Source organism: Panthera onca, chromosome F1, assembly GCF_046562875.1.
Source record: "Panthera onca isolate mPanOnc1 chromosome F1, mPanOnc1 haplotype 2, whole genome shotgun sequence".
Classification (NCBI taxonomy): Eukaryota; Metazoa; Chordata; class Mammalia; order Carnivora; family Felidae; genus Panthera; species Panthera onca.
In genome coordinates this window covers 4,515,031-4,535,563 of record NC_138355.1, presented here as the reverse complement: position 1 = coordinate 4,535,563, position 20,533 = coordinate 4,515,031, and the positions used below count along the sequence as shown (strand labels likewise).

Here is a 20,533-nt window from a genome sequence, read left to right as displayed (position 1 = left end):
GCATTATTTACAATAGCCAAGATACGGAAGCAGCCCAAGTGTCACTGGTAAATAAACGGATAAAGAGGATGTGGTATAATACACAATGGAGTATTATTCAGCCATAAAAAGAATGAAACCTTGCCATTTGCCACAATAGGGATGGGACTAGAGGGTATTATGCTAAGCAAAATAAGTCAGTCAAGGAAAGACAAATACCATATGATTTCACCCTTCTGTGGAATTTAAGAAGAAGACATCAATATATATACCGCTTATATCTTCAGACTATGTAAGGCCAGCAATTGATGGAAAGGCCGGGAAAAAATATGTATCAACAATTGTAGTTAAGATCTTAATAGACCCCTTCCAGAAACTGATGGATCGATAAAAATGAAACAGATATCAAAGGGACAGAATAGTGTACATATATAACATGACATCCAATGGGCACAGAATACATATTGTTTTAAGCACACATGAATCACTTATAAAACAATACCATTAGGGGAGGTCGAAAAGCTCAAAGAAGGTTATCTCAAAGGGATAAATACATACGGGACAGCATATTGTCCCCAGTCAAAACTAACCATGAATGGAGATTAATAATAAAAGGGTAGTTTAGATTCTCCGAATTTGGAAAAAAAAACAAACTCCTGGGTGACAAAAAGTCATAAAGGCAATTAAGAAACCTTTCTAGAGAAATGCTAATTAAAACACTACATGTGAAAACTTGCGGGAGATAGCCAAAAGAGTATATAGAGGAAAACTCAGATCTTTAAATACTTGAGGAAGAAACACAGGTAAATAAACTAAGCATTAAACTCAAAAAACTAGGAAAAAGGAGAACAAGTCCAATGAAATAAAGGAATATGTAAATAGTGAAGGAAAGAAATCAACCAAATAAAAAAAAAAAAAAAAAAAAAAGGGAAAATAATCAAAACCAAAAGTTAGCTCTTTGGAAAACTAACTATTGGCAGACCTCAAGAAAGAATGATCAGTAATGAGAAAAAGAAATAACTGTGGCAGAGACTGAAAACTGATGAGAGTGGGAGATATAAGTTAATAAATTTAGAAACACAGAAATGTTATATACAAAATAGGGAATGTGATCGCTAAGTAACAAAAAGTTAAAATAGTAGTCAAAGCTTCTCCTTCCCACCCCTACGAAACCCAGATCCAAATACTTCCATAGTGAGTTTGACCACAAATCTATGCAATAGTTCATCTCAATCTCATGCAAGTTTTTTTCAGAAAACAAAAGAACATCTGTCGTTCAGCCTATTTTGAGGAGCTAGTAATAATCTTAGTTCTAAAAACAGATAAGGATAGTTCACGTGTAAGTGTACATGTGAAAATCCTAAATAAGACATTAACTAACTTCTTCTTGGTGTGTTAAAAATCACATGGCAATAAAGCATGGAGTATCCCAGGAATGTGGGAGTGATTTCACACCGGAAAAGTATCGTAAGAAGAACAGGAGACCCAAGGACTGGAGGGAGGAGGTCCCACTGTCTGTATGATGGGAACCCCCAAGAGGACACACAAAATCAGAGCTAATTTTGGACGAATAAGAGAATTCAGCAACGTTGTCATATTCGAGAGGAGCTTCGAATCAAAGGCATTTCAATACGCCTGTAATAAACCTCTAGGAGTATCATAAAAATATGACACCACTTTCACCAAAAACTCTACGACATCGGGAAGCAGCTGACTGTGTCACTAGGCCGTGCCGCAGTGACACACCTGAGAAGAGTGGGAGGGATGAGGCCAGGGGCCTGGGGGAGCACAGGAAGTTCACGGGTGCCTTTCCTGCAGTCACAGACATCACTTCTCATTTACAAAGATTCAAAAAAAAAAAAAAAAAAAAAAAGGCAGGTAATACTGTTGTGTAAATTTGGGCAAAGAGACAACAGAAAGGGGAGAAGAGACACGAACTAATCTTCCTCATTGTTCGTATCAGGGAACTAACAGACAATACCCAAGTAAGTAGGAAATTATGGGTATTACTATAAAAATGTACAAAGTTACCCTTAGAGTAAAATATTAACCTGCAGGAACATCAGCAGAATAAAACAAAAGTTAAAAAACCACTTCACTCGGTGGAAATTATAGTTTGAAAGAAAAATAGTCCAAAAGTATACCAGGCAAACAAAAAATGGAGTAACAGTCCTACCAAAGTGGAATTCAAGCCAAAAAGCAGTAGCCAAGAAATGCAAAAGCACTGTGTATTATTAAAGGGCACAACTCATACAATGACTCGGTATTGATGTTTGTATATCAAACAACATACTAACTAGGAGAAGGCAGAGATCCTAAGAGTAAACATTCATGTGCTAGTAGGAGACATCCCCTCACTTCTCTGGGCCCAAGGAAAACAAGTACACAGGTACACGTCTGGCTATAAGGACACAGAACATAATCAAGAAGACAGAGAAAATGGGGTTGAGGGTTCAGAGAAGGTACTTTTGTTCCGCCCGACAGCCTGCGTGGACAGGAAGCCACCACGCCAGCGCCCCCAGGGACAGGAACCCGCGGAGTCGGAGTCGGAGTCGGGAGCAGGTGCGAGCTCCCGGTAGGTCTTTCCCACCACCCAGGGCCTTCTCCCCATGCACAGCTTAGGTAGGACCCACGTGGAACTTTCCAAGACCCTGCTGAGCGTGGTGTGAACTGACCAACCCCGGCTTAGCCTGGAGCCCCCAAAGCACGCCACCCACGGACCCTGATGAAGGCATGTGCCGGGGGCCTGGCTGCTCTCTGCCTGCACCCTGCCTGAGGGGCCCTGGAGGCCTGTACAGAGTACTGCCCGTAATAAGCATCTTGATTTCAGTGTCTCTCGTGGTCTCTTGCTGACCGTGGCTCACCCTCCCACATCCTGCGCTCCACTTAACGAACGCTAATTTAAGAGTCGTAACAAATGGAGATAAACTGAACTCTGTCTATATTTGCAGCCGATAAGAGAATATATCTTTTTTCCATGTGCATAGGGAATATTCATAAAAATCACCTATATATTAGGCCATTAAAAAGTCTAAATTAAATTCTTAAGGAAAAATAACAAAGACAATATTCTCTGAACATAATTCAGTAAGTAGCTGGCAACAGAATCAGAAAATAAAAAGATTCTTTATCTGGAAATTAAAAGCATGAAAAAACTCTGTTTTAAAAGAACACTTAGGAGGGGGCACTGGGTGGCTCAGTCGGTTGAGCATCCGGCTTCGGCTCAGGTCATGATCTCACGATTCGTGAATTCAAGCCCCATATTGGGCTCTGTGCTGACAGCTCAGAGCCTGAAGCCTGCTTCGCATTCTGTGTCTCTTTCTCTCTCTGCCCCTCCCCCTGCCCACATCTGTCTCTCTCTCTCTCTCTCTCTCTCAAAAATAAATAAACATTAAAACAATTATGTATAAAAAAAGGAATACTTAGGGAAAAAAAGGAACAGTTAGTTATCGAATTTCTAGAGAAAAAATGCTTGGGAAAACCCTACCTACCTGAACTTAAGCATATGTAACTAAAGCAGTGCTTGGATGAAGCTATATAGTTTTATGAACTTACATTAGTAAAAAAATAAACTACATGGATTAGACATCTTCCTCAAACAGCTGGACAGAGAAAAACAACACAAAACCCAGAGGAATAAAGGAAGATACTTAAAAAATATTAATACAGGTATTGAAAGACTGGAAATCAAAAAGAGGTATTAAATAAATAAAAAGCTGGGTTTTTTGAAGAAAGCAATTAGATAAACTTCTAGGCAATCTATGTAATGGAGAAAACCCAAGTTAAGAAAACAAGAAATGACCAGGCAAATGATGTCAGAAATTGGAAACTGAAAGGATATCAAGGTAGGGGTTTGCTCAAATCCACATGGGGCGTTCTAACACTTGAATGAAATGAGAATGTTACCTAGTTTAACGAAACTGACCCAGGAGGGACATGAAATCTAACTAGACCAGAACCATGAAAGAACTACCCTGTCATAAAACTCCTGGTCCACGTGGTTTTCAAGGAACATGCTCCCAAATACATAACCTAATGAATGAGCTTTTTTTGCAAAGTGCTTCATGTGGCCTACAAATAATACGTATTCTGCGCCTGTTGGGAATGAAGTTACATATATAGCTTATGCCTGTATTTAAAGAACAGATCATTATGAAGGTGTTTCAACTATAAACTACTGAAACCATGTATTTTCTTTAATATGAAATTTATTGTCAAATTGGTTTCCATACAACACCCAGTGCTCATCCCAACAGGTGCCCATGTATTTTAAAATAAACTTACACAGTCTTTTTAAAAACTGGGCAGGGTCCCAGGGAAAGGAATCTGTGGGTTTGATGGCCTGACACCTGATAAGAGCCCAGGAAGAGCCAGAGAACTGGGAGAAATCCAGGACAGAAAGAACGGCAGAAGGACAAAGGATGGGAGATCCTGGAATGGTGGCCTGGTTTGGCCAGACCGTGGAGGTATCCTAAGAATATATGTCAGGGTAACTGATTTTGGGTTTCGTCCAACAGTGGCTTTGTTGATGTGATCAAACATATGTTTCTGGAAAGCACTGCTGGCGGCCACCGGTCCCAGATGAGGCCAGGGGGTAGCGGGAGGCTGGCTCCCAGTACGAGAGCTGTCGGGGTCCCACCCACACGAAGGCAATGACCGTAAGGCCGCAGGTGTAAGAGGGAAAACAGAGGGCTCTACAATCATTAACACCTAATCTTTCACGATCACAAACTATTTGCATGTTAAAGTCTTTTTTCATAATTCTGACCTAATTTGATTCTGAAAGCACCCCTTTACAGGAGGAAGAGAAAACATTATCACCCCCATTGGAAAGATGGGAAAACGGGAAACCAAAGAGAGAGCACCTTCTTCGCTTGAAGCTTCGTCAAGGCCGTGTCTCTCCCAAAGGGAAAATATACGTGCAAGTATTTTTATCCCCCCAATTATAACAGGAATAGACTATTTCAGGAAGAACTATAATATTTTTAACTTACATTACACTTTTTATCCTAATTAATATTCCACATCTAAACCATTTGTGACGATTTCCAAAAGTCTTATTACCTCCAAGGCAACTTGATTTTCTGTCGAAACTGCTGCTCCAGGAAAAATGTCTGCCATGATCTTTTCAAAAAGTGGGACATCTTCAGGGAGACATTTTGGTAAACTAACTTCTCTTACAGCCTCGGTAAGGATCAGACTTTTGTCCGTTTCAGAAAGCTCGCTATTGGTGTTACTTTGGGGGGGAAGAAAAGACATATAAAGAACAAGTTAGCAAGTACGCTCTGCTGACATTAAAGGCCATCCTTAGTCTTTTTTTAGAGGTGGCCATCCCACATCCTTTCCCCCTCTCCTTCACTGCAGAGCAGCCACGTGGTGTGGGTGAGGCTAATCTGGTCCCCAGATCCAGAGATGGACCGTGGCTGGTCTCGAACAATCAGGATAATGTCACTCCCCAGTCACTGATTCAGGGATGGGCATTGTATCAGTAAGGTGTTTCAGCTGCCAACAACAGAAATTCATGTGGGCTGATATGAAATGGAAAGTAACATGATGATTTATTAAAAATCTCTAGGTGGGCCAGAGAAGTCGGCTCGCAGGCTATATAGCTGGGAACAGTGGCCAAGACTATGCTACAGAACCGGTCCTGTGAACACCTGACAGTTAACGTAACAGGTCCAGGGGCCTTGCGTGTGAACGCCACTCATGCTGTGACCAGGACTGCTGGCTGTCACCCTTGCCTGAATGCCCTCTGTGCAGATCCAATTTCTTTTCCCACTAGCTTCAGGTTCAGACTGTAGTTTAACTGTCTCTGGTTTGCCCAGGCTGTATGTTTAAGTCATGATTATAAGGGAGTTTTGAAAGGCAAGAATGGGGGCGCCTGGGTGGCTCAGTCGGTTAAGTGTCCGACTTCGGCTCAGGTCATGATCTCACGGTCTGAGTTCAAACCCCACGTCGGGCTCTGTGCTGGCGGCTCGGAGCCTGGAGCCTGTTTCAGATTCTGTGTCTCCCTCTCTCTCTGCCCCTCCCCTGTTCATGCTCTCTGTCTCAAAAATAAATAAACGTTAAAAAAAAAATTTAAGAAAAAAAAAGAAAGACAAGAATGGGGCCTAACAAATGTTCCTTAAAGGAATGTGATCCCAGCTCTGGTCAGTGGCAGTCACGAGGACACAGTGATTCCAATGCCCTGTGTGTTCAGAGTGGTTCGGGACTCGGTTCAGTGGGGCGGGTGGCTCCGGGGATCCTTCCAAACCACCAGAAAGGAAGCCGACCAAGCCAGGACGCGCAGGGCTGCAGTGCTGACAACATCGAAGAGAAATACAGCCGAAACCGGCATCCAAGTCATCAGACCCCGCCCTCCTCTGCATTTTCTGATTGAAACAGTAAATTCCTTCTACTGTTTAAGCCAGCTTCAGTTTTCTGTCATTTTCCACAAAGGGCTCCAGATGTAAAAGCTGTCACATAATATGTTGTCCCATAACAACATTTTACACATTCATCCCTTCACCACATATTCTTATATATTAAACAGGCAACCGAAAGAAGTAACTGCATGTGGTGTGATACAATTGTAGAGAGGAAAAGGAAGAAAAGTTTTCTGTGCAAAAGTGTCCTTCTCCTCTCCTGTCGACGGATGGTCCAGAAATTCTTCATCAGGATGGTGGTAATTTTTAAGTCTTCGATCCTTACTAAAGATAGGTAATAGCTAACATTTATTAGGTACTTTTTACTGGGCACTTTTTTTTTTTTTTTTTTTAACTTTAGTTTTGAGAGACTGCAAGTGGGGGAGGGGCAGACAGAGAGGGAGACAGAATCTGAAGCAGGCTCCAGGCTCCGAGCTGTCAGCACAGAGCCTGATACGGGGCTCTGTACCTCAAGATCATACTCACGGACCTCGAGATCATAAGCTGAGCCCAAGTCCGACACTTAACCGACTGAGCCACCCAGGCGCCCCTTCAAGATTTTTACGTTTCTTTTTCTGAGAACTGTCCTTGGGCCTACAATGTCTTCCCTGCATTTTCTAGGCAGTCCTCGCGCGTCATGGGGATGACCTATCCCACCGTGACAGGAAATGCAAACACCTTTCTTCCAGTTTGTCATCTGTCTTCTGACCTTACCGTGTTTTTTCGACCATTATCAATCCGTCTTTACCTTTACGGCTTCTGGATTTTGAGCCTTAGTTTTAAAGGTCTTCTCTAGTTGCAGGATATAAAGGGCATTTTGTTTCTTCAAATACTTGTATGTTTTTAGTGCCTTTTTGGTCCTTTTATCTGGGAAAATGACGTTGACTGTGGCTCCAACTCAGTCTTATGTACATGGCAGTCTAGTTCCCCATCAGCACTCACCGGAAGTCTGTTCTTGCCTCACAACTGATGACAGAATACATGCCCAGTCGTGAGGTCCCACCTCTGGGCTTGCTCTCCTGACCCGATGGCTCGCCTCTCCGTCCGTAAGCCAGCACCACGGTGCCGGGACCAGTGAAACTCCATAATACGTCTCAATACTTACAGGGATATTTCTCCTTCACTGCCCTCACTTTTAAACATTTTTCTAGCTAGTCTTTATTGTTTGTCTATGTGAACTTTAGAATCAGCCCACGTAAAAACAAATAATACCTTCAGGTATATTCACTGGGCTGTGTTTCTATCTATAAATGAACATTTAGAGTCTTTAAATCTTTATGATGCTAAGCCCTTTAAGATGTTATAATATTACGTATATGGTATATTATTTCATTTATTCACATTTCATTTGTGTCCTTTACGGATGTTTTCTTCGTGTGGATTGTACACATTTTTCATATAGGCATATTCATATAGGTTTTTTACATCTCTCATTTTAAATGAGGCCTTTTATTCCAGTGTATCTTTTAGGTTTATTTATTTTGAGACAGAGAGCGTGTGTGAGCATGTGCACAAGTGGGGAGGGGCAGAGAGAGAGGAGAACAGAAGATCCCAAGCAGGCTCTGAACCATTAGCACAGAGCCTGATGTGGGGCTTGAACCCACGAACCACAAGATCATAACCTGAGCTGAAGCTGGGCACTTAGCTGAAGGCGCCCCAGTGTATCTTTTATTATATAAAGCTAAGACACAGTTGTTTTTTTTTTAAAAAGAACAGGTCCTTTTGTGGAAAAATACCCAGGGATTTTGTGCATTTTCTTCTTCTTCTTCTTTCAGATTCTTAAACATTCTTCACCTCTACCATATTTTTATCTCTACTTAAACATCCTGAGAGCTCCCTGTTTTATCTTGACATCATGACTTAGGTTTTTACAAATTATTTTCCCCATGTCATGTAACTCTCTTTGACCTACACTCAATCAAAATTCAACTCACCGTTTAAACTCCCATTTCTTCTTTCCAGCCACTATTATAACTGTCTTTAGAGACCTCAAGCCAAAATCATAATGATCCTATAAAGCATTAAAATATTTGAGTTATTAAAGTGTCTCAGGGAAAAACGGAACTTAGAAATAAATGGGTCTCCGACACAGTCAACCCCCTCTTCACGTACACCATGGAGACAGACCATGATGCAACTCAAGAAAGCCTCCATTTTGCTTCCAATCCCCTCGCTTCCCTCCCAAACTGGTGCCCCAAGCCTCCTTTTTTTTTTTTAAAGTTTATTTATTTGAGAGAGAGAGAGCGCGCATGCGCGCACGAGCAGGGGGAGGGGCAGAGAAAGAGGGAGACAGAGAGTCCCACTCAGGCTGGGTGCAGAGCCTGATGTCGGGCTCGACCTCATGAATTGTGAGATCATGACCTGAGCTGAATTCGAGAGCTGGACGCTTTGACCGACTGAGCCCCCCAGGAGGACCCTCAAAGCCTCCTTCTAAAAAGAAAGTTAGCTGTCCCTGTCCCAACCATGTTGGGTTACAGACAAGTACTCTTCACGCTGGCGTATCCCAGGACAATCATTTTCAAAACATGGCGCTCAGATGAGCAGCGTCAGGCACTCTTAGGAACTTGTCAGAAACACAAAGTCTCAAGCGCCACCCCAGACAAGCGGAAAGCTGGTGGGAGAAGTCCAGTGACTGGTGTTTTAACGAGTCCTCCCAAGTGTTTCGAAGCACAATGAGGTGTGACAGTCACTGCTATATCTGTCAGCTTCATGGTATGGAGAGAGCAGCCTATCATGTAAAAGAGCAGATGCTTCATGACTGTCTCCAGGGCCCAGAGGAAAGGCTTAGAGCCCTGCCTGACTCTACACATCACCTCACATCCGAACTGGCTCATGAACCCGATGTGCTAACAGGATTCCAGCTCCATTATTTCCCCAGGTCATCCCTGGTCCGATGCCCCAAGAGTCTCATTTTAAGTTTCATAGAATCACTTCTATTTTGAGAAAAGCAGTTTGTTACCTGTTGTGAGAGTTGTTTGTTAGCTAATTCGTAAATGCTAACCAGCTTTCCAGAGAGGGATTTTGCAGATTTGAAACCGGATGAAAACAGCATTATTTCAGTAATCATTTGATAATGGGGAGCCATCATCGCCACTGGGCGAAACAGAGATTTTAAGTTATCTGGGAGTTCTACTTGGCCTTTGTACCTTAAGCGGGTAAGAAAAACAAAGAAACAAAAAAACCAGACCACTTTTCAGTTTTTCTAATGAGGAACCACACAATATAGTTTTCCCCCAAATAATCCAGTTAGCTTTCTACTAGTTTGTCACATTAAGTTTATTTTTGAGAGAGAGAGGTGAGGGGGAGGCAGGGAAACAGGAGCAGAGAGAGAGGGAAACACAGGATCCAAAGCAGGCTCCAGGCTCTGAGCTGTCAGCACAGAGCCCGACACAGGGCTCGAACTCAAGAACCGTGAGATCATGACCTGAGCTGAAGGGGGACACTTAACCAACTGAGCCACCCAGGCGCCCTGTGTGACCTTTACCTGAAAACAAGTTTGCAAGACAGTTTCTATTGTAGTTTTCATCTCAAGAGCTTCCTCCTTTACTGTCCTTTCTTCCTGTGCCTCCTTCCACAGGGCCCCCCATCCCCTCGTCAGATGGGACCATACGTATTCCCTCTATTCCCTCGAGCCCTCCCAGCCTCCGCTCCTTGTAACCACCATATTCTACTCCCTCTGCTACTCTCTGTTTGTGTGTTTTCTGTCTTCTTTGTGACAAACTGCTGACCTTTGCCTTTCTCCCTGGCTATTCATGAAGTGAAAAATCCCTCAGTCAGAAATGTCCACGTGGATAATTCCGGAGCCACGGCTGTTTAAGGCACGTGGGGGCAGAGAGATTTGGCCGTTGGTGAGGGGATGGCAGATTACAGTGTGAGGCAGCTGCGTCATGGCTAAGATTTAAGGAAAGATTTTGACCTGTCTCCAACCGCCAGCACAGGTTAACCGATACTTACTCAGGATTCATGGTGACAAATACCGCACAAGACATATTGATACGAATGTCTTTTCCTTCCAGTACAAACCTAGAAGACATTGGAAAGGGGTTCAGAATGAGCCCCCACCCCCACGTGCCACTCTGGTAGGTGGATTATTTTCCCCTGAAAACGAAGGCCCGAAAAACCCAGAAAGAACCTTCTACCTCCCCCTTAACTGCTTCTAAGAATTCAGACGGAGGGCCCGGTCCAGAAAGAGAGCGGTCACCAGAGATGACTACGGCAGGTTTGGGCCACGTGTGGCGAGCTGTGGGGAGCTCAGCACAGCCTGCTCATCCCAATTCCTGTGTCCCATGGTCTTTGCAGGACACGACAACTGTCTGTTCACCAAACATGTGCTCTTCCCATCTCCTGTGAGTTCTCTTCCTTCCCTCGAAGACCCAGACTCCTTCCCCCTTCTCCTTAGCTCAGGATGGCACACAAACCTTAACTGTCTGCCTGTCTTTGAACGTCTCACGTGTGTGTGAGGCTCCCCTATGTATGGAATTAAAGTTTTCTCCTGTTAATTTATCTTACGTCGGCCAAAAGAGCCTAAAAGGGTAAAGGAAAAATTTTCCTCCCCTGTACAATATGATTCATTACGAAGAGGACTGTTTTCTCCAAGCCAAAGGATGTTCAAACTATAAGTGAGCTTGGGAACTTTCCTAAGGCTGTTTTACATTTAAATTTAAACCGCATGGACTGGGGAAAAATGACTGTAAGAGGGAAAGAAGAGGCTGATCTCGAGCCCATGTTGCGAGCCCTGCTGGGGTTCAGATTTATTTGATTGTGTCTGCGGAGTTTTGTGGGGCCTGAGGCGGGAAGGCAGCCACCTGAATGAACTGACTGAACGGGAAAAGAGCCCTAGGAGACCTTCGGACACAGGATTCTCCCTTGGTGACACCGTGGGGCAAAGAGTGATCATGGCGCAGAGTTCCTGCATTAGCATGGGACACAGCCCACCCTCAGCTCCCCGACTAAGTAATTTTGGGAACGCTGGGAAGGAGAACCCTTGGCATGGACATTAGCGCCCTGCTGTCAGCACCAGACAGAGGGACCACGGAGAGAAATCCTCCAGTGATTTTTCGACCACCGGTGAGGGTGGTCGAAGCAGGAAAGGAAAAACACGGGCAACAAAGCCTGGGGACACCCCCCCCACACTTTTTTTTAAAAGATTGTAATAGACATTTTAAACCCACAAGTCCAATTACACCCATAAATCATGTAAACTCCTGAATTTATCTGACGAGAAAGACATTTTTGCCTGGATTAGTAAACATTAGTAATCTGAACATACAAATAGTATTTTTACAGGATTTTTTCAATACAAATCTATTAATTCAGAGTAATGGGATAAGGGAGGGCTTCAGGTGTGTGGCCAGTATAATTTTATTTTTTAAAAAGATGTAGAATTAAAGAAAAAGTCTTTGGTTTCTTCACGTGAAATCGGTACTAATTGAATTTAAGCCCTAAAGTAAAATTAGTTGGAACATATTTGCGACCTTGTCCTGGTGGCTCCCAAGACCGTTCCAAGGCTGGGCAAGAGCCTGGATACCCCCAGGTTGGCATGAAAGTTCGTTACATATATTCACACGTTACTTGACGAGCAAAGGGGACATTCAAGACAAATGTCATTCTTTTCGGTCTATGTTTGGGGAGGGGGGAAGAACCCAAACCCAAACACTTACCGTACAACAAATATTTGATAGTAAGTAACCAAACACATTCGACCGATACCTGACCAAATAGCTGTCTTTTGTGGCCTTAATTGTTAGGATCTGCGACGCAATCACAGAGAGGACCTGCACATCGATCCGATTGAACTCGTCCAAACAGCACCACGCTCCCGACTGAACCAGTCCGAGGAAGAGTCTCCCTATTATCTTGAAAACAATTATTACACAGCTGAACACTCTCCCGGGGCCATGGCTCCGTGCGCGCGGCAGGTGCTCGGACCCCGCAGGGCAGGCTGGCGCTCTGGGGAGCTCAAGGCTCAGCACAGGGGTCCTCACATCCGCTCTCCTGCAGCCACAGCCTTGGGGCTGAGTGGAGGGCGTGCTGCTGCTGGGTGACGCACCCGAGGACCTGCGGGAGCTGGGCCACGCTGGGGCGGCCCCCCAGAGCCCCGGCAGGTGCAGGTCGGAGTGCCCGGGGCTCTCGGCGCTCCCGGGAGACTCACGGTCTGGAACCTACCAATGGGTAAATGCTGGCCGCAGAAACAAGTGAAAACTCTGTAGGCCCAGCAACCTGTGTGGACGAAGACAGGCTAGGGACCGTGTGAGCTGGGGCATGGGAGATGGGAGCGCACGTGGGAGCCCCTCCGGGTGGGACACAGGGCCTGGTTCTCCCCACTGGCTGCAGGAATCACATCGTGTCTTTATTTAAAATTTTGATATTCGGTTTATTGTGGGGTTTTTTGGCACTAATTTTGATTCTAAAAAAGTATTGCATTAAAATATTATTTGATTAGCAGGCTTCCCGGCTCCCCCTCAGGTTTTGCATGGGCAGGCAGGCGCCTCAGTCCTGTCTCTCCCCCAGCCCTGCTGCCCCCACCGCAGGAAGAGACAAGAGACTACTTCCTAAGGGTCTTAATGATAGGATGCAATCAGCTTGTTTAGGTTTCACTGATATTCTTGATGTGCTAAGTGAGCACAAACTGAAAACGCAAGATCTCCCGATAATGGACTTTGAACTGCAAATAAACTGACTGCCATAAAAGGTAACTGGCCGGAACTTAACATGCAAGACAAAATAGAGTGTTTTGAAACTTCAGGTTAATTGGGGACAGGCACAGAGGTACATTAAATTTTAATAAATATTTCAGAATGTTATGAGCTACGCCTTAGGTCACGTGCTATCATAACAAGGCTGACATAAACTCAATCCTCCGTATCAACCCTGCCTCACATTTTTGTGTTAATAGCCTCATTGTTCTTAATGATTACCTTTTCAGGAAATAAAGGTATAAGGTTAGAACTTATAAATTTATATTAATAAAGCAGTACTCTTAACTTCTTAATATAGTCACGTCCCATATCAGATTTTGTTTGGAAAAGTCCCCCATTAGAAAGTTTGAAAACCACTGTCTTAGGTAGTTCAACTGCATAATGTTGTAAGTCTCAGTTACGTTAATTTAAAAGAATTAACAGCATTTGCCGTTGTTAACATTCAGTGTCTCTCCAAGGGAAATATTTTCCTTGTTCTTTCAATCCTCCATGACTATTTCTATGTATGCTATTTTTTTCCTGCATAGATATGAATAGACTTTACCTTATAATCCAAATCCTCAAAACAGTTGAACACCACACAATGTTTGCCTAACGACTGAAAAACAACAACATTATTTTAGTACACTGCTCAGCTTCTGATGCGAAATACTAATGTTAAAACTTCTAGAGTAATAAAATGTCTTTACTCTTTTGAGAAAACGTTGCAACATAAGCATGGATTACCCACCAAATTTAGAAACACTCAAAACCGAGTGGAGTCTGAATGCGCATACGCTGTTTGTTAAGTTGATCAGTACGTGGAACGCTAAGGTCCTGTTTTTAAAACGCACCAACAAGTAACTGAGAAAAAAGCATTCCAGTGACATCGTTCCAGGGACGTCAAATACGTCTTGCGTTCATCAGTTACTTCTCTGTCTCTGTCTCTGTCTCTCTCTCTCTCTCACACACACACACACACACACACACACGCACACACACACACTGCTATTAATCACAAAGACTAGGTAAAAGTCTGTGTGGGGGGCTCAAACAAAACGGGTCACCCTTAAATGAAGGGGGACAAGACCACCGTTCATGCGTCAGCTTGTCCGGTGGAATCCCAAACACGACGCACGCTCGGCGTGCAGAGAGGCCAAGTCCCCGTGCACTGTGGACATTTAAAAATTAAAGGACGAATTATATGAATTAATAAGCGTGGTGAGATGTCTGTTAAATGTTAGGAACATCTCAATAGCAGGAACAGTGTAAATTTAAGGTACTGTTAAGGTCTGTGTATTTATTCTGGATACAGAAACCGCTTACCTTTGCTAGATCTTTGACACTCTCTGTTTTGCCCGTCCCGGTGGGCCCAGAGGGGCAGCCTCCGAGATTCAAGAGCAGAGCCCCCGTGAGCGTGAGCTGGCACCTGTTGGTGAGGGGCGTAAGGACCAGTCTGGGGGTACAGCCCAGGTACTCGTAGCCATAAGTAAAGCTGGCATCGCCTTGGGACACGTAGCACAGCTGTTGTTTTTCGTTCCACTGATACTGCAAATGTCTGAGAACGGTATTTTCAATGTTCATGTTATTTGGACAAAATTATTTTTAGTTTTTTTTGCACATGTAGAAACACAGTAAAAACCAAAAACAGGATGTTGACTAAAAAACAAGTACAAATATTAAAATAAAAATGACAGGAGTTACAGATCATTCAACGACTACATCAGACACGAAATATTAGGACTCAGAACTCTACAAACTTACGAGCACTTTTCCCGGCGAGGAAAATGGCCTTGCTGAATCTTGCCGCTGCTTTGGTGTGGTGTGGGCAGCACTAACGGAGGATTTATACAAGAATCATCCCTATGAAGTTTATTACGGTTTTCAATAAAAACGTGGCTTATGACATTGCTCATTATAACCAGGCCCCTTCCTATAAGGGTAACTGAGGGAAATGCTCTTTGTTCTTAGTATCGAACAAAACCATTGTATTTATCTTATGACCCCGTCAACTGTGTGGTAACTGTAAATCTTCTCTTCTATAAGAGGCTCTGGGTAAAAGTTGTGACCAATCTGTAGCTTTACAGTATGTGTTCTTCCCCCCCCCCCCCCATTTCTAACGAGATATCGACATATACCTTTGTGTTAAAGGTGAACATAACGATTTGATACACGTACATATTGCGAAAGAATCACAATAAATTTAGGTAACATCCCTCATTCACACAGTTATGAACTTCATTTTCTTGTGATGACATCATTTAAGATCTACTGTCTTGGCATCGTTCCAATAAAGAATTGTTAACTACAGGTGCCGTGCTATACATTCCATCCCCAGAACTTATTTATAACTGGAAGTTGGTACTATGACCTCCTTCATCCATCATCCACCCCAGCTCCATCCCCGGCCTCTGGCAACCCCCAATCTCTTCTCTGTTTCTATGAATTCAGTGTTTTGGGGTTTCCCATATAAGTGGGGTCATAGATTATCTGACTTATTTTATTTAGCACAATGCCATCAAGGTCCATCCATGTTGTAGGATTTCCTTCATTTTTTATGGCTGTGTGATATCCCATTCTATCCATGTGCTACATTTTCTTTTTTAATATTTTTTAATGTTTATCTATTCTTGAGAGAGAGAGAGAGAGAGAGAGAGAGAGAGAGAGAGAGAGAGGGAGGGAGAGAGGGAAGGAGGGGAGGAGGGGCAGAGTGAGAGAGAGAGAGACACATAGAATCCGAAGCAGCCTCCAGGCTCTGAGCTGTCAGCAGAGCCCAACACGGGGCTCAAACTCACAGACAATGAGATCGTGACCTGAGCTGAAGTCGGACGCTCGACTGATTAAGCCACCCTGGCGCCCCTACATTTTCTTTATCCCTTCATCAGTTAATGAATGTCTTGGCTATTATACATAATGGTACAATGAACATGGGGGTACAGATATATTTTTGAGATAGTGATTTCATTTCATTAGGGAAAATACCCAGACGTGGAATGGCTGGGTCACATGGTAGTTATATTTTTAATTTTATGAGAGACCACCATCCATTTCCAGAGTACGTACACCAATTTACATCTCCACCAACAATGTATAAATGTGTTTTCTCCACAGCCACACCAAAATTTGTTACTTCTGGTCTTTCTGGTAATAGGCATCGTGACACATGAGGTGATATCTCATTGTGGTTTTGATTTGCATTTCCCTGGTGATGAGTCGTGCCGAACAGCTTTTCACATACCTGTTGGCCATCTGCATTTCTTCCTTTGACTGCATGTCTATTCAGTTCCTCTGCACATTTTTTTAATAAAAAAAATTTATTTTGCTGAGTTGTAGTTCTTTATATATTTTAGATCTTAACCCGTTATTAGATTAATGGTTTGCAAATATTTTCTCTCATTGCATAGGCTGCTTTTATTTTACTTAAAAAAAATTTTTTTTTAACATTTATTCATTTTTGAGAGACAGAGAGAGGCAGAGTGTGAGTGGGGAAGGGGCAGAGAGAGGGGAGACACAGAATCCGAAGCAGGCTCCGGGCTCTGAGCTGGCAGCACAGAGCCCGACGTGGGGCTTGAACTCACGAACTGAGAGATCCTGACCTGAGCCGAAGTCGGACGCTCAACTGACTGAGCCACCCAGGTGCCCCCATAGGCTGCCTTTTAAATTTATTGATGGTTTCCTTTCTTGTGCAGAAGCTTTTGGTTTGATGTAGACCCATTTGTTTATTTTTGCTTTTGTTTCCTTTACTTTTGGTGTCAAATCCGAAAATTATTGCCAAGACCAATAACAAGGAATTTACTGTCCATGTTTTTGTGTAGAAGTTTTATGGTTTTAAGTCTTATGTTCAAGTCTTTAATCCATTTCAGTTGGTTTCTGTGAGTGGCATCAGGTAGGGGTCCAATTTCATTCTTTGCATGCAGCTGTCCAGTTTTCCAAACACTATTTATTGAAGAGACTATCCTTTCCCCATTGCCTATTCTTGGCTCTTCGGTCACAGATTGACTACATATACGTCAACATACATATACACGTATATACGTCTATATGCATGTCTATACATATATATATATCTCCTGGCTTTCTATTCTGTTCCATTGGTCTATGTGTCAATTTTTATGCTAATACCATAGTGTTTTGATTATTATAGCTCTGTAATATAGCTTGAAATCAGGAAGTGTGATACCTCCTTCTTTGTTCTTCTTTCTCAAAAGACTGTTTTGTATATTTGAGAGGTCTTTTGTGGTTCCACAGAAATTTTAGGATTTTTTTTTGTATTTCTGTGAAAATTGCCATTGGAATTTTGAGAAGGTTTGCATGGAATCCACAGATCACTTTGGGTCGTACGGACATTTTAACAATATTAATTTTTTTCAATCCTTGATCATGGGTTATCTTTCCACTTGATCCCATGACCCCGGGATCATGACCTCAGCCAAAATTAAGAGTCAGATGCTTAACTGACTGAGCCACCCAGGTGCCCCAAAAGAAAATCCTTTTTTTGTCATTGTTAAATAATCACAGTTATTTACTAATGGGATGTGTGTATGTGTTGTGCACTACATAATTCCTCAAACCTTAGAATCAGATAGTATACTGCCAATCTTGTTTCACAATCTTGTTTATTCACAATCTTGTTAATTTTCATTTAGTGCTTGCCTTTTTCATTAATCAGGGAAACTGTCCAAAACCTAGCTTTGCAAGGATAAGAAATCACTGACCGTTTATCGCGTGGTCTCACGTTAAACCTGTCAGTTACTCAGAGCTACTAGTTTGCCTGGTGTCTGACAGGTGTTCTGTATCCCTCCGAGTCCTTCAAAAGTTTAACGTTTTTTGCTCACTGGTGTCCCGTGAGTTCCCTGTGGTGCCTTAGGTCATGCTGGCCCGTAATTTGGGAACCGTAGCCCTAGAATCACAGGTGCTCTCAGGGTTTATTGGAATCACGTCTTTTCCACTTTGCTTTTCTACATATGCTCTTCCACCCTTGGTTTTCACTCTCCGAGAGTCACTAGCAAAGTCGCAATGACACACTAAACTCTGGGGTGATGGTTCAAAAAGATGGCGTATTTCCTTGGCAATTAAAAATGTAGACCGTTATACTTCTGCCAGAAGACGAACGTGTGAATACATGTCAAATAGAAAGTACTCGGGTAAGATATACACAAGTGGTGTTAGTCAAATATATCGGCCTCTCTGCTCCATTTTCCCTAGAGTTTAAGGAAATTGTTACATCAAAAATAAGGAGATTTATAGTAACGCAGAATTTCTTAACAGTGAGCTTTTCTTAAGAACCAAAGACCTTACGCAGGCAGGACAGTTGTTTTTCTATGAACAGAGGAAACCGTAGAGAAAAATTAGCTCAGAAGTTTGAAACTGCACATTACAGGACTCTTCTGCTTGATCTTTTCTCCCCAAAGCCGGTGGTTCTGTTTTCTACAGTGTCGTGTTTGCACACGAAACACCACGTAAGTGTGAGTACGCGCTCCCAGGCTCCTGCTGGGAGAAAGGGGTTCTGACACCTGACTTGTGTCCCAGAATCGAGCGCGCACGGGGGGAATTGGGAGGCCCGAGGGAGAGCTGCTGTCACTGCCCACTGAGAGCTGCCCTCTGGCTGAAAGGCGAGAGAAAACGCAACCACAGGAAGAAGGAAGCCAGTCCAGGAAGATGGAGCAGAAAGAGGTTCGAACCAAGCGGAAGGACAGTGGAAAGGAGGAAGCAGCAGAGGCACGCGGTATCCAAACCGACACGGTTTGCTCAGAATTTCTACACGTCCTGGAAAAGTAAAACTTGGGTTCGACCAAATCTGAGCCAGAGAATTAATTTACCGAGAGGGAGCGCTGGACGAGGGACGAGTTATTTTTTTAGGTGGTGTTGTCGTCTCACCTACTTACCTTGTCCACTCAAAATCATCTGCACTGAAGACCCCTTTCAGCAGCAGGTCCCCCACTATGTCTCTGCAGTGAACGTACAGCGTGAGCAGCGCCCCCAGGACGGCTTTTGTGCGCGCGTTACCGCAATCCAGCGCCACAAGCTCCGAAATCTCCTCCAGCTGACCCATCAGACCAGCACGGACTTTCTCCAGCTCCTCTCTTGAACGAGAACTCGCAAAACTTCTGATGCAATCGTTAGAAAACATGATCTGGCTCTGAAAAAGAGGTCAAGATGACGAGTGAAGAATAAACTTGATGAATTAAACCAGACGTTTTCATACCACGTGAGTGTGTTTTCTCTGCAAGTTTACCCGCTTGTACGTATCTGAGAGTAAGACACTGAACTCCGGTTAACGCCTGTGGGGCCCTTGTTTTTTAAGAAGCCGAAATGTATTTACCACCAATGTTTATACTTTTGAAATCTTGTATTCTTTTTTTTTTTTTTTTAAGTTTATTTATTTGAGAGAGAGAGAAAGCATTGAGTGGAGAAGGTGCAGAGAGTGAGGGAGACACAGAATCCCAAGCAGGCTCTACACTGTCAGCACAGAGCCCGATGTGGAGCTTGAACTCATGAACTGTGAGATCATGACCTGAGCTGAAGTCGGACGCTTAATCGACCGAGCCACCCACGTGCCCTGAAATCTTGTATTCTTAACCACCATCACTAGCCTGAGTAATAATCCAGGGACAGTAATAATGGTAGAAAACCCCAACAGGAAGTCAGCACCGTTTCCTCAGTTGAACCCAGAAATACTAGTCTTAGAATATGGTGTCTGCAATCATAATTTTCAGGAACTCCGAATAACTTGTTGCTTGATCCATCTTCGGACGCTCACTCTTCCCATAAACGCCAGAGCTGTTTTAAGAAGGCTACTGGATTAACGTCACATTGACCTGGAAGTCGGTGGAGGGGACACGTCAGGAGGCTTGTAGGCTTCTGCCCCATAATGAGATAAATCGTGATTTCGGTCACTAGGATAGCCCTGCTGAGGGAGAAGTGTGCTGCGGGTGAGAGGGGACAGTGAATTCGTTTTGGGATTTTGTGAATCTGAAGTGCCTAAGAAACATATAAGTAAGTCTGTGAAGAAATAAATACCGGAATAATTAACATGGAGGTAATCTGCATAGCGTGGGGGGTGGGGGGGAGCTTTTGCCCAGAGCAAGGTCAGAGGGTAGAGGATGGGACACCTGATGCACCCGTCGGTGCTGCTGGCTGACTTTCTTCAAGGACGTGGTAACCCACAGCAGTGGATCCACAGGAGGCTGGACACGGAGGCTCAGGAAGTAGGCGGGAGCAAGTCTGGGCCAGGCGGCAGGGACCGTCATCGAGGCCACAGCACTTACCAGAGCCGAAGCCACCCCACTGCTGGGTTTGAGGCATCTATTCAAGATTCCCAGCCTCGGGGGAGAGCATCCAATGGCCGAGTGCCCTCCCTGGGCTGCAGCAGTGGGGACGGAGGAGGATTTGGTCCCAGTGAGGTGGACTGGGAACCAGATCTTCATTTATTTATGTAGATGGATGGAAGGGAGTCCTCACTCGCTACGGCTT

The 20,533-nt window shown here is 43.7% G+C and overlaps 1 protein-coding gene across 1 annotated transcript in view; it reads right to left on the bottom strand.

Moving 5' to 3' along the window:
• The window catches only part of DNAH14 (dynein axonemal heavy chain 14), a 323,430-nt gene that overhangs the window by 172,444 nt on the left and 130,453 nt on the right, over nucleotides 1-20,533 (bottom strand). Inside the window, exons 28-35 of the mRNA XM_078440753.2 lie at nucleotides 18,946-19,199; nucleotides 14,387-14,618; nucleotides 13,626-13,679; nucleotides 12,093-12,238; nucleotides 10,338-10,406; nucleotides 9,343-9,529; nucleotides 8,318-8,394; nucleotides 5,044-5,215 (exon numbers count right to left, since the gene is read on the bottom strand). Coding sequence (XP_078296879.2) covers nucleotides 5,044-5,215; nucleotides 8,318-8,394; nucleotides 9,343-9,529; nucleotides 10,338-10,406; nucleotides 12,093-12,238; nucleotides 13,626-13,679; nucleotides 14,387-14,618; nucleotides 18,946-19,199 — 1,191 coding nt within the window. The remainder of the gene's footprint in view (nucleotides 1-5,043; nucleotides 5,216-8,317; nucleotides 8,395-9,342; nucleotides 9,530-10,337; nucleotides 10,407-12,092; nucleotides 12,239-13,625; nucleotides 13,680-14,386; nucleotides 14,619-18,945; nucleotides 19,200-20,533) is intronic.